At 48.9% G+C, this 12,854-nt stretch overlaps 4 protein-coding genes across 4 annotated transcripts; 2 read left to right on the forward strand and 2 right to left on the reverse strand.

Annotated features, from left to right (window-relative positions):
- Positions 1 to 2,150: 2,150 nt before the first annotated feature.
- Positions 2,151 to 3,471, forward strand: CORC01_12623 (glycosyl hydrolase family 7; the record flags this gene model as incomplete). The annotated part of the gene is made up of 2 exons (XM_022624242.1): positions 2,151 to 2,756; positions 2,812 to 3,471. The coding sequence occupies 2 exons, from the start codon at positions 2,151 to 2,153 to the stop codon at positions 3,469 to 3,471; spliced, it is 1,266 nt and encodes a 421-aa protein (XP_022469278.1).
- Positions 3,472 to 6,637: 3,166 nt separating this feature from the next.
- Positions 6,638 to 7,873, forward strand: CORC01_12624 (uncharacterized protein; the record flags this gene model as incomplete). The annotated part of the gene is made up of 6 exons (XM_022624243.1): positions 6,638 to 6,856; positions 6,919 to 6,955; positions 7,039 to 7,220; positions 7,299 to 7,465; positions 7,553 to 7,775; positions 7,838 to 7,873. The coding sequence occupies 6 exons, from the start codon at positions 6,638 to 6,640 to the stop codon at positions 7,871 to 7,873; spliced, it is 864 nt and encodes a 287-aa protein (XP_022469279.1).
- Positions 7,874 to 9,009: 1,136 nt separating this feature from the next.
- On the reverse strand, positions 9,010 to 10,915 carry CORC01_12625 (uncharacterized protein; the record flags this gene model as incomplete). Its single annotated transcript, XM_022624244.1, has 6 exons — positions 9,010 to 9,109; positions 9,180 to 9,446; positions 9,500 to 9,809; positions 9,862 to 10,515; positions 10,584 to 10,741; positions 10,815 to 10,915. 6 exons carry the CDS (start codon positions 10,913 to 10,915, stop codon positions 9,010 to 9,012), a joined length of 1,590 nt encoding a protein of 529 aa, XP_022469280.1.
- A 1,300-nt stretch (positions 10,916 to 12,215) lies between these two features.
- CORC01_12626 (uncharacterized protein) lies at positions 12,216 to 12,464 on the reverse strand (the record flags this gene model as incomplete). Its single annotated transcript, XM_022624245.1, has 1 exon — positions 12,216 to 12,464. The coding sequence occupies one exon, from the start codon at positions 12,462 to 12,464 to the stop codon at positions 12,216 to 12,218; it is 249 nt and encodes an 82-aa protein (XP_022469281.1).
- Between the last annotated feature and the right edge of the window lie 390 nt (positions 12,465 to 12,854).

The following is a 12,854-nucleotide window of genomic DNA, read 5'->3' on the forward strand; positions in this document are numbered from 1 at the left end:
CAAGTCAACGTCGATTTGGTTTACTGATTTGTGGAAAGGACGAGAGAATGTCAAACCTAGCTCGATTTTAGTGTTATCGTACCCATATTGCTATGAAAATTCGATCATAGGCATGTCGTTGCATTCACAATCGTCCTCGGGGTTGAAATATGTACAGGCTCATGGGACAGTACCGTCCGAGATAATGGGCCTTGCAGCTCCATGACGGAAATTGGAAGAATCTGGTCGGGCACTCCAGGCTTGGTAACGGGTGCACTCTCACGCTCGAAAAATGCAAAAGATCAAAGTACACTGAACTGCCATCTATCTCCATGGAGAGCAATCGTTGAGCTCAAAGCACACTCCCCTGGTACGTGGGCTCGAGGGAACTCTGGCTGCGGGATTGCGACTCAGTCACGCTCGAGCTCCAACGAATTAAGCATGTCAGCGTATGGATAAGATTCAAGACGCTCGAAACGAGACGCGAGACCTTGATGACCGTTTCTCTGCTAGTGGAGTTGGTGTCTGACTCGAGATGATTCAAGAACAGGATCAATTCACTGGATCGACCAGTCCTTGCATATGCCCTCTTACGCCCTCGCTCACTATATAGAATTAGGGAGCTGGTACGCATGAGGGAATAGTTCCATATGCTCATCATATGCAAGTCATCGTTCTAGTTGATGATTTATACGGCTTCGCTACAAGATGGATGAGGTAAGACAAGTGGATGCACTACGGAATTGCCGGGATTAGCGGAGCCCGTCACCACAATGGGTCGCACGGGGACTAAAGGAAATGAATGTGACATCCCCCTGGTCCTACCCTACTAGTAACTCACCCATAATCTTTCTGGAAGGCCAAAAACTCTTATCATCAGCAATGCAGCCAATGCTAAGTCTCGACTTCCGATCGATCCGAGTTCACTGCGAGTATTAGAACGTTGGCCAGCGGCCAGACCTGCACTCAAGCCGGGATCTAGGGTCCGTTGGCGTAAATGAAGAAGTGAAGGCTATCGTGGAGAGAGAACTTTAAGTGCAAATGTCTGGGAAGTGAATCTTTTAAGCTTGTATGATGGACCCTGATTATAGAGAGGCATTAATACTAATGGTGATTGAATAAAAGTTCGCTGGTGTTCAGAGATGAAAAAGTTGGATGAGGCATCTAATTACGCCGGCAATGTTGTACACTCCGGTAAATGTGTATAATTACGTAGCGCCATGATTTTCTATCATGTCCGAGTATTCGGGTCCGTTGTGAATGGCTCGGGGTAACAATGACGCTTGAAATATGGTCTCCTGTTTAGCAATTATTGCTCTGTGTCATGGGACGGAGATTGGGTAGCTGACTTTACACCGTGCTACCTGAGCTTTGAGCAACGTAGCCGCCTGTAACTGTGGGAAGTGTGGATAGCTGTCAAGGACTGGATCAAACCTGATTCGTTTATACAATGCCGCTAGAATAGGTGACCCTGTAAGTCGATGTTATGTTAACGATAGAGTTTCGCGAAACTGTTTTTCTGTTACAGGAGAAAAGTTTAAATCGCGCTTGTTCGTTTAACTGTGGTAGGGAAACATCATTTCGGGACAAAGAGGCGAAAGGGACGGATTCATTCGTACAAATAGCGGTTCTCGTCCCACATTGCCGAAATAAGGGCCAGGCACTCCCTGACAACCTTTCGGGAATCATGGCCCCCAAGTGACCAATGCTTCATCGACAATCGTCCGGTTCTTTCTTGATTCTCCGCTGCTATTATCCCAAAGTTTTCTCCTGCGCCTGAGCCGCCTCTGATAGAGACATTAGATTGTGGCTACTACCCGCAATTCCATTCATACCCAAAGCCCCTTGCAGATAGTCACATTGGCCCCTCTAGCCCCTGAGGCAATCAAGCAGCCAGTGAGCCCGAAAGATTGCCGGAAGACTCCAGATGGGCCGTCATGGGGACTCCGAACCCAAATGGACGGTTTGAAACAGTCTGATGATTTGTGAGTCTGATGGGTTTCGAACGGGACGGTCATGCTGTTCATCAAAAGTATATAGCTCGACGTTGCTGCCGCCGGGACTTCAGATGATTTTAGTTCGGCACAAGTTTCATTTCCTTCAACTTCCAGTCACTCTTTTCACCTTCTTCGCACTTTGTTGACCAACTCAACATCTGCACTTTGCCCATCATGGCACTTTCCATTCTTTCCGCTGCTCTTCTTCTCGCCAGTATCGTCTCCGGCAAGACGTATGGCAATTCTACTGATAACCACCCCAAGATCGAAACCTACCGATGCACCGTCAAGGACGGTTGCCACAAGAAGACCAACTACCTTGTTCTCGATGCGGGTAAACATGGGATCAAGACATCCAGTGGCGTGAGCTGCACCACTGGCAACAACCCGCCCAACTCCACTGCATGTACCACTCCCGAGGAATGTGCGACCAACTGCCACATCAGTAGTATCGCCGACTACAGCAGCTTTGGCGTCCATACTCAAGGCACGGACATTCGTCTGACCATGTTCAATGCCACCGGTGCCGAAGTCTCTCCCCGCATTTACCTGTTGGAGAAGAACAAGCAGCGTTACGAGATGCTCAAGCTCACGGGATCCGAGTTCACCTTCGACGTCGACATGGTTAACTTGCCCTGCGGCATGAACAGTGCGTTGTACCTGTCCGAGATGCTTCCGGACGGTGGCAAGAACGCAAGCATTTACAACAAGGACGGTGCCGCGAAGGGCACTGGCTACTGTGATGCCCAGTGCTACAAGACTTCCTTCATCAATGGAGTTGTAAGTGCCCGCACCTTGTTTGCCTCATCCTAACCTTGACTAACACGAGAATCAGGGCAACTTTGACCAGAAGGGCGCTTGCTGCAGTGAGATGGACATCTGGGAAGCCAACTCCCGCACCAACCAACTCGCTCCTCACCCGTGCAGCCAGCCCGGCCTCTACAAGTGCACTGGCGACGAGTGCGGGCAGGCTGGTGTCTGCGACAAGAATGGCTGTGCGTGGAACCCCTACAAAGTGAACGCGACCGACTACTACGGCCGAGGCAAAGACTTCAAGGTCGACACCACCCGCAAGTTCAGCGTCGTCACGCAGTTCCCTGCCCAGAACGGCAAGGTCAAGGAGATCCGTCGCTTGTACATCCAGGACGGCAAGGTCATCCAGAACAACGTCGTCAACATTGAGGGGCCCCCAAAGATCAACTACATCGACGACGAGTTCTGCCAAGCCACGGGCGCATCCGACTTCATGCGTTTGGGTGGCGTGGAAGGCATGGGCGGCGCCTTGTCTCGTGGTATGGTTCTGGCCATGAGCTTGTGGTGGGACAAGTCGGGCTTCATGGAGTGGCTTGACCAGGGCAACAGTGGGCCTTGCAATGCCACGGAGGGTAACCCGAGTGTCATCACAACGATCGTGGCCAACCCCGAGGTCACCTTTAGCAATATCCGCTTTGGAGAGTTGAACTCTACGTTGAATTTGAAAGGTCTAGGCTGTTAATCAAAGAATAACTAGCCTTTGGCAGTGTATAAGTCTCCTGGTTTACTTCATTGCTTCAAGTCCTTTTGTGCTCGTATTCGTTGTGACTTTGCTTGACTGTTATGTTCAAGGTGGCTTCGTGTTCTTTATTCCTTGGCAAAATGTAGTCTCTACTCCGAATGCCATGATTTGCGAAACATGTCTGATATAAGTTTCAAAGCTCCAATTTGAAGTAAACATGTGATTGAAGCGATAGACTCAACATTGCATCATGATTGTCCCAATGATCTCGGAGGCTTGCACTGCCAAAGCATTGACAGCCACCTGTAGATTGGTCGAGATCGAGACGGGAAGGACCGAAGTATCAACGCGAAGACCTGATACCCCAATCACGTGCAAGTCTGTGTCCAAAGCGGAACCCAGGAGGCCGTGCCTGCAATTTGGTAGCATACCCTGAGAACAATGTCAGAATGGGTGACCAACGAATCAAAGAAGGTGTCATTTAACTTGCCACCTCGCGCACCCCAGTGTCGATTTGTTCCTCTGTGGAGTTTATCGTCAATGGCTCTGCTGCCAACTCGCCAGCCACCACCTCTATTCCCAGGACAGTATCATCAGACGTCCGCAACCTTATGTTACTCTGATAGTCTCCCGGGTGATATAACGGTTGACGATGGTACAAGTACCCAAGAAGAGCGGGTCGATGAATGGTGCATCCTTGATGTTTGTAGACTAAATGACAATAGAACATTTAGCAGAATTGAAAAAAACGACCGAATTTTCCAACAAAGCTGAGCCATCTGCGGAGACACTCGAGCACTGAAGTAAGTGAGATGAAGGAGCGCGATCTTGCTTCAACAATGCGTATACAGCGGGATCTGGGACCGAACCCTCCAACAGCTAAAGCTTCTTTCTCGAGGGAACTGACGGTCATGAAGTCGATGAAAACATCAAGTTTGTGCTGAGGCTGGTCAAAAATAGGCTAGCCGGACTCGTTGGCGTATTCTGCAGATGCGCTCTTCAACTGCCAGACCGTAGGAATTAGAACGTGATCACGGAAGCTCTGGCAAAAAATTCCCGATAGTGACGAGAAGCTCAGTTGGGAGATACGCAGGGGCTAGGTAGCATTGGAGGGCAAATTGTAGAACTGGGAGAGTATCACAGGCTCGGACCTCTGCTGTCTCAACCCCTCAACCCGTGAGTCTCAGGTCCCCAACTCCAGACAGGACGGAATAGCTATTACAGGGAAAGCAGCTGTGGAAAGACACAATTTTGGATAAGACAGCGTGAGCTAGTGAGGCCGGAAGCGGGACGGAAAGATACCTCCGACTGATGAGATGAAGTGTGGTATATTATAGTAGGTCACAAAAACTTAGTCTGTGTACGTTTATACTCAATGCGGTCAAACTGAAAACTTATTATCAATACAAGCACCTTTGTAATCAACTGACCTCGAGGTTTTGGCACCGGATGTCCATAGGCTGGCCTAATCCGTACGCAAAGTTGATTCACTGGGAAAACTGGACCTAAGACTTTGGGACGAAATGGAGTGGAGAATCGAACGAAAAACTGCAGAATGAAATTGCTTGGGCTGCATAGTATGATAGTTTATATGCGTGAAAAAGATCTCCACACAGCCAGTGTGGTCGTCAACGAAATTATGTGACCTCGAAAGGGAAGTCCACTAGTTGCGAAAGAAGTCAAGATGTAATATAAAGCACAGAGCAGAGGATTTGGAAGAATATCAAATTCTTACCAGCGGTGAAATCCTTCGTCCGGCTTGATTTTAGACCACCTCGAAGAGTGAGGTCAATTCCCAATTGAGTCGAACGTGGAAAGCAACAAGCAACAAGCTGTGCAAGCAGTAAGGGCCTGCTCACCATTTGTGGTTAGTGATCCGAGTACTAGGTTGGCACTCCAGCTCGACGGGCGTGGCACAGTTGAAGTAGCTATGGAGATTAATACTGACCAATGAAAGAGCAGGGGAGGCTACTTAATAAGGAGCAAACAGCCAAGAGCAAACGCGGGGAACGAATGGAGCCCGAAATTGACATGGGAGGTAGATTTCGAGATGAAGCGGGAGACATGGGTGAGGTAGAAGTGTTGGTAGTCTCAGGACGTCTCAAACTAGGGTAAACTCCTTCATCCGCAGAAAATCTCGAGTTTCGTTGTTCAAAGGTCAACGCATCTGAGACAAAGACACTCCCGATCAATCGAAAGAGGCTCAATGTGCCGCGCCCAAACTTGCATTCGGAGGTGTAATTTCACCAGCATATCATGATCAATTTTATTTTTCCAAGAACCTGATGAGCACAGAATAATAATGCTTCTTTCCCAAGCCCGAAATACTCATCAAGGTGGACTCCACATATGCGTTAGAGGGATTGCAATCAAGGACCTTCTCACAAGAGTATCATCATTTATTAGCGATTCTCCAAAATGCTTCAATTACGTTCCTTGACTGAAACAAAGCGACTTGCAACATTCTCGCCGTTTCCAGTACCGATGATCGCTTCATTAGTGTATCCAGTAGTCGACATTGTTTGCCTGTCCTCTTGTGCACCTGCTGTGCAATTCCGTACGCCCGCGCTCAAGCATCCAATAATCTGATTCTGTAAGCTGAAGCTCGCGCGGATGACAGAAATGTGGAGCTCCAAGTAAGTTGGAAGTTTGCCTCGAATGTCCTCTGTCATGATTGGTTGGCACATCGTTTCAACCAACCGCCTGGATCAACGCTACCATTGTTCTTGACAAACATGGGATCACATACCTTGCATATTGTGCTGACAGGTGTGACAGAGCTCTTGGCTCTATTTCCGCCTTTATGTTGCTCAGCTGGTTCATTCCCTTCACCAAATGCAGTGCGATCGTTGCATATCCAAGGCGGACTTCAAGAAAGCAATCAACTTTCCAAAGGCACTAGACATGAATCTTTGGTATTTTACAACATTTCCACGTCAATGATAAAATCTTATGCAGGCCCCGATTAAGGCTTTCCCACCCGAATCTTCCCGGCCAAAATATGGCGTCTTGAGTAGTTGCAAAACACATCTTGAAAGTCAACGACACCGCTCAAGTCTAAAAATCTTGCCGCTATTTGTGGTACACACGAGGAGTTTGTTCTTTAACGACACATTAAAGCTCCAATGCCGACGTCATCGAAGGCGCAATAATCTCAAACACTATCATGGCCGCTGTCATGTTGTTTGTGCTCGACCAGAGGCTCGACCATGCCCGCAAAACCCCGACCGCATATCTACCAATGACGCCTGATGGAAGGAATCTTGTCATCGTATCCTGCATCATGATGGCACTCACAACTGTTTGGACTATGATGCGCATTGTGTCGAAGTACATCGTTGGGGCGGCCTATCTGCTTGAGGATTATTTCTACTTGTTTGGGCAGGTGAGGTTCTCCGCAGCATCCATCTAGCTGGGCTGCAATCAGCTGATATTCTGCTCTTCTAGGTCTTATTCTATGGTGCTGCAATCTCCTGCATTCTATGTAAGTTATCTACCGTTTCATGCCTTAGTATACATGTAGGCTTCATAGAATATGATGGCAACTAACAGAGGATGTTTACTTAGCGGTCGTCCTTGGGGGCGCTGGACACAATATCTCTGATCTTGAAAACAACATACACGTTTACTGCTTTTACAAGACGTTTCTCGTCGCGCAAGTGACCTATGCCGCCGGGTTACTAGCTATCAAGTTGAGCCTCATACTTTTGACTCAGCGCATCTTCTCGGAGTTTGGCCGCTGGTTTAGAGTTTGCTGCTGGGTTGCGATGGGATCCTCCATAGCCTGGTGATTATACACTGGTCTCGTTGGACTGATAATTACAAAGATACGGCCAGGCGACCAAGGCAGCAAGCTGTTGTTTAGTCTGGTGCCTATTTTTGACATCATCACCGATATCGTCATTTTTGCACTGCCGATGAAGGTTGTAAGTACTTTACAAATGGCCAAAACGCACAAAATCGCGCTCTATTTCGTATTTGGCGCTGGCATTATGTAAGTGATAGGCCATCAATATTCCATGTCAATAGGGGGGAGGTTCTTTGCCGACGGTACAAGTACTGACGCAGCCCCAAAACTTAGCACTATTCTGTTCTCTGGCGTCCGCTTATACCATACGCTGATCGTTGACTATGGAAACATCACGAAAAGTTTCACTTCTTCACCTTACAGCGCCGTATGGCAAAATGGCATTGCAGTCATGGTGGCATCGAGCCCCATCATTCGACCCATATTCGACCGCACGGTAGCTCGATGGCTAAACCTATCGATTCGAGTCAACGGGGGGACTGCCGCCACGGGGCCTGTAAGGACTCAGAGAGGCCCTGCGGCTACGCGAAACCGTTCTGATGTACGAACCACTCTTAGTCGAAGCGATGGGTTCAAAGAGATGACGGACAATAGCGACGCGGATGAATGCTTGCATGGGAATTGCAGGGTCTTGAGTCTTTGAGAAGGAAAAGTGATCAGGCGCAGATTTCGACTCGTGCAGAAGCGCAAGCACCTAATCAGGACAGGCCTAGTTCACCTGCTGGAGGTATTTCTGTTACACATGCATTTACGATAGAGTCTCATGTGTCTCGGCTGCCTTCATTTTCAGTATTGGTCTCCACGGATCATCAGCCCAGCAGGGTCGAGGTAGCTTGAAATAGAGTAGGAGAGGGATGTCTGGCTCTTATTAGAGCATGGTTGTGACAATCAAAAATCATGGCATAAGCCCGAGAAATCTGTCAAGTCAAATCATACAAAACCTCGCGTGCCATTGAATGGCTGTTCTGACAATGATTGCAACCGACTGGGCTACGAGACTGCCGAGCCATTTTGCAATAGAAGGGAACAAGGGGCTTCTTTTTTCTTTGACATGGCCAAAGATCCAGATCATCTAGAGAAGAACCTGCGGTGAAATATAGAAGAAAGACAATTTAGATAGAATATGCCGGCACTCGTCAATTTACATTGATAGGTACCTACTGTAGCTATGTGAAAGACTGAGTTTCGTGTAAAGTCTCCAGTCGTTACATTTTAGTTAGAGACTTACTTATGAATAAATTCCATGTATGTTTTATCTGTCTGTATTAAAGGAGAGTCTTGAGATAATTTCCATACGAAGCATATTGAAGTTTACGGAAAGAAGGACAGCAGAAAGATGATCACTTTCTATTACGGTATAGCCAGCCGCCCGCATGCTCAGCCGGTATGTTTATCGAAGCTTGGAAGGCTTCGACACAAATCAGCATCGAGTTTCTTAAACTTTCGTCCATGAACCTCCATCTAAGGGGTAGTTCCGCTAGTAAGATGATGCTTTGCCGAGGTCGCCCCAGACACGGTTCTGAAAGGCCGAAACCAACGTCTGGGTGAAATTAAAATATAATTGCAAACTGTCGAAGCGAGTTTTTCAGTCCACAGGTCTAAGTGCTGCTGCTTCAATCAAGCTAACGAACGAGTCCATGGCACCTCCAACGAGCACTCCTAGTACGTCTCTGCTTGACTTCGATTTACATATGAAACTTTACTTCACGGCGGTACACCTAGTATCATGCTCAATTCGCATCATCAACTTCTCGAACGTCTTGTTCCACGCTCTTCGCATCATCAGATTTCAGAGCGGGGGCTTGAGTGCGACGATCCCCGTCGTAGCCACTTAGACCAGTGTCAGTACAGGTATAGGCAGAATTCTATACACCCAGCCTGATAATATGGATGAACTTACAATATAATATCCATCTGGTCAATTGTGACCCCCTTCGTTTCAGGTAAGAAGAAGAATGCCCAGATGGTGGCTGTGAGCATCCAGCATGCAAAAAAGAACCAAACACCATAATCAAGACTACTGAAGATGTAAGGAAGAGCTTTTGTGATGATGAACTGGATCAGCCACTGAGTGAAAGCGGCAAAGGTTCCAGTCAAATTGCGGAGAGCACCGGGAAAGATCTCAGCGGAGACGATCCATGGAATACCATTTAGACCGAAGGACCAGCTGTAGTAATTAGCACCACTGTCATTTGTCTCGCTTCTGAGTAGATAACTTACAATACTGAGTAAATCATGATGGCGGCTGTAGCAGCGCGGCCACCAGCCTCGGTTGAGACAGAAAGGTCTCCTCCAGCCGCGATGATCGGGGCCGGGTTGCCGACCTTGACATAGGCACCCACGAACCATAAGCAGAGAGAGCAGGCCAGAGATGAAATGATCGTAGGTCTCCGTCGGCCCCAGATGTCGATAAGCGCGCCATAAAAGATGATGGAGGCCACGGCCTTGACAAGACCATAGATACCTGTGTACAAGGCCACATCACTGATACCAATGGAGCCAAAGAGCATGGGAGAATAGTAGTTGATAGCTATTGTGTGTTAGCAATGCGCCAATCAAGATGACGACAGCAAGAAACTCACCCGCAGCACCAGACATATTCTGCAAAGCAAAGGAGCAAAAGACTAGGAGTAAACGGTTCCACATTCCCTTCCGTGAGAGTTCGTGCAGCGATCCTCGGATGTAGGCGTAGAACCCACCGCCATACGTCGCCGCAACCGAGGCCTCCTCAGCAAGTCTGGCACGGATCATTTCCACCTCCTCTTGCAGGTATTGATGGTCAATCGGCAAGTGTCGTAAAGCGACAAGGTTCTTGTTCGCATTCTCTTCACGGCCCTTGCGGTACAGCCACAAGGGCGACTCATGAAGCAGGAATCCGCCAATCAATAGGGCTCCGGAGGGAATGAGCTGGACAGCCATCGGCACACGCCACGATGCAGAACTTATGGGGTCCATGTTCTGATTAATGCCATAGTTGATCCAGAAACCAATCAAAGACCCTGTCTGGTACGTGACCTCAAAGAGACCTGTGAGAATACCTCGTATTGAGGGGACTGACAGCTCGGCAATGTAAGAAGGTACCGTGGCCGTGATAACACCACAGCCCCAGCCGGTGAGTGCTCTGCCGGCATACATCGAGGCGAGGTCGTTGGTGGCAGCGACCATTGGGATGGCGCCAGCAAGAAAGACGATGTTACTGATGATGAGTGCCCACTTGCGGCCAACATATTCAGTGACTACCGATGACGTACATTAGCCTCAGTGGTAGGGGTTGATGCTGAGGAGGAGGGATACAGGGCCATACTGAAGAAGCACATAAGCGCACCACCCAATGCGCCGGCCTGGAAGGCTGAAGTAATGTTGGACGATGTCTCCTTTGACGTCTCCGGGGTGATATCAAAGTCATTCACGAAACTCTTGCGCGCAATCGTCGTCCCAATAAATGCCGAGTCATATCCAAAGCTATTCGAGCCCAGTCAGCATCAACCTCTGAGGTGGCCGTACCAGAGATCAGAGCAAAAGAAAAAAAACAGACAGTAAAGATCCCATGGCAATGATGAGAGACTCGGTGTACAGACGCCTGTTGTACACTTCCTTTGGCGTGGGCCGGTCCTCGACCGCGCGAAGTCCGCCCATCTTCTCAGACCGTCGCGCACCCGTTTTACTTGGCTTTTCGGGTGTAGTTGAAAGAAGGTTACGCGCGCTTAGACTGAGCGAATGCGTAGTGAGATGGCGCTCGCTATTGACGGTGTAGACAAACTTTAACAGAGCGGCGCCGGCGGTGCTACCAATCTACGCAACTCAAGGTTGTTGTATGCTACATAAGAGGGGGGAAACAAGAGCAAGTCCCCGTGAGAAGCGAGGCTCATCCTCGATTTCCGCACTTATCCCCGCAAAGATCCTCCGCCGTCCCACAATCGGATCATGGGTGCGGGGTGTAATCCGGGGAATGGTGCGTTAGCCATGATTGACACTGGGGGAATTGGAGCTGGCTGGGGACGTTGGTTGCAGTATGACACCCCTCGCCCTCATTAACCCGACAACCGATGAATTTCCAAGGCACGGTTGCATCAATTAGACCATTTAAGGCGGCCAACACGCCGATCTGACCCGAGAGGCAGGGGAGGTCGTTGAGGACGGGCATGTCAAGTGGATAAGAGGCAGAAGCGATGGTGGGATTGTTAACCCACCTCCTTCCGTTTCTCTTCAGACTCCCAGTGGGGGAAAGTCATCTGTTTGTGTTTGTGAGTTACATTATGTCATTTTGAGAAACGAGCTGTGGTGCCAGGAAAAGCTTTTGGGAATATACGAAAGCGACCATGCTTACAGTACTCTTGGGAACTATGATTGAGGGGTGTCAGAGAGCCTAAACATATGGCGCAAACAAGAGTGGCCATACACCCTAAAGTTTATTGATACCAATTACTTCATGCAATGGCCATGCATAGACGAACCAGGGGGTTCGGGCAGCTGGCGCGTCCACAATTCGGTCCTGGATGAGTCCGGACACGTCTGATCATCTTTCTCGAGTGATCTCGACGCCGTCAAGAGAGACGAAGTTGAAATGCTCAGTCAGCCCAGGATGAATGAGTGCGTTTGATATTTTGTCATTACCTCGACCCAAGTCATCTTGAAGAGTAGGAGCCTTCGTTTTGATAATTGCTCCGAATTCACATCGAGTAATACTGTTAGCGGGGAGTAGTATCCATCCGAAATCCGCTTCCAGATGAACTATAGTTTGATTCTGTTCCTCAGCATTCGAGAGAGTAGGCCTTGGTAGTTCAACACCGACTTTTTCTACAGGCACAGACTGGGCTCGCTGACCGTTGCCGGGGAGAGTATGTATCAGTGACTCCGAGGCCCTGAGAATGAAAGTGGACAAATTTTGCATTGGAACCCGTTGCCTTCGGCCTCCTTTCACGGCAGTTTTTTTTAATTAGCGGGTGTTGGCCTCGCAGCGGTTGTATAGTTGGTTCAGGATAGCACCATTGTGGCTGATGAAAAGCCTCACCTTGGCCTCATAAACTGCCATCATCGCCACGTTCATCGGCGTCTTTCCGTCTTTGTCCATTATTTGCGTGTTGGCAATAGAGTCTAGCAGGAGACATGCAGCAGTATCATGACCCAGCCCTGCCGCGTCATGGACTATAGTTTTGGCAGCTTGGTCGGTGGTTAAAATCGACATTTGAGTCAAACAGGAGCCGTACAATGGGCTCGCTACCCAAAACGACCCTCTTTCCGAAAGCGCTCTGGACGTCGGGCTTCATTTCATCATTCTGTTTGTCATCCTCTCGGTAAAGTCTAAGAAGCATCTCAACGGCAACCTCATGTCCCGCTGCACAGGTTTCTCCTAGTGCCACTGCCGGATTGATCAGACCGCTCCGCTCAATCCACTTGTCATCGATAGGTGGTCCGCGAAAGTTTTGACATCCACGCCGGTAAATTTCTTGAAACATTTCTGCGTTTATCGAAAGGCGGAATGGCTCACGATTTCTGATTACAGGTCCAATTCTCTTGAGAGCTTCTTGAGGCAGTGTGCTCAGATCTCGGGTCGCCTGACCGCCCGGGAGTGGGG

The sequence above is a fragment of the Colletotrichum orchidophilum genome, assembly GCF_001831195.1.
Source record: "Colletotrichum orchidophilum strain IMI 309357 chromosome Unknown Scaffold_159.1, whole genome shotgun sequence".
NCBI lineage: Eukaryota > Fungi > Ascomycota > Sordariomycetes > Glomerellales > Glomerellaceae > Colletotrichum > Colletotrichum orchidophilum.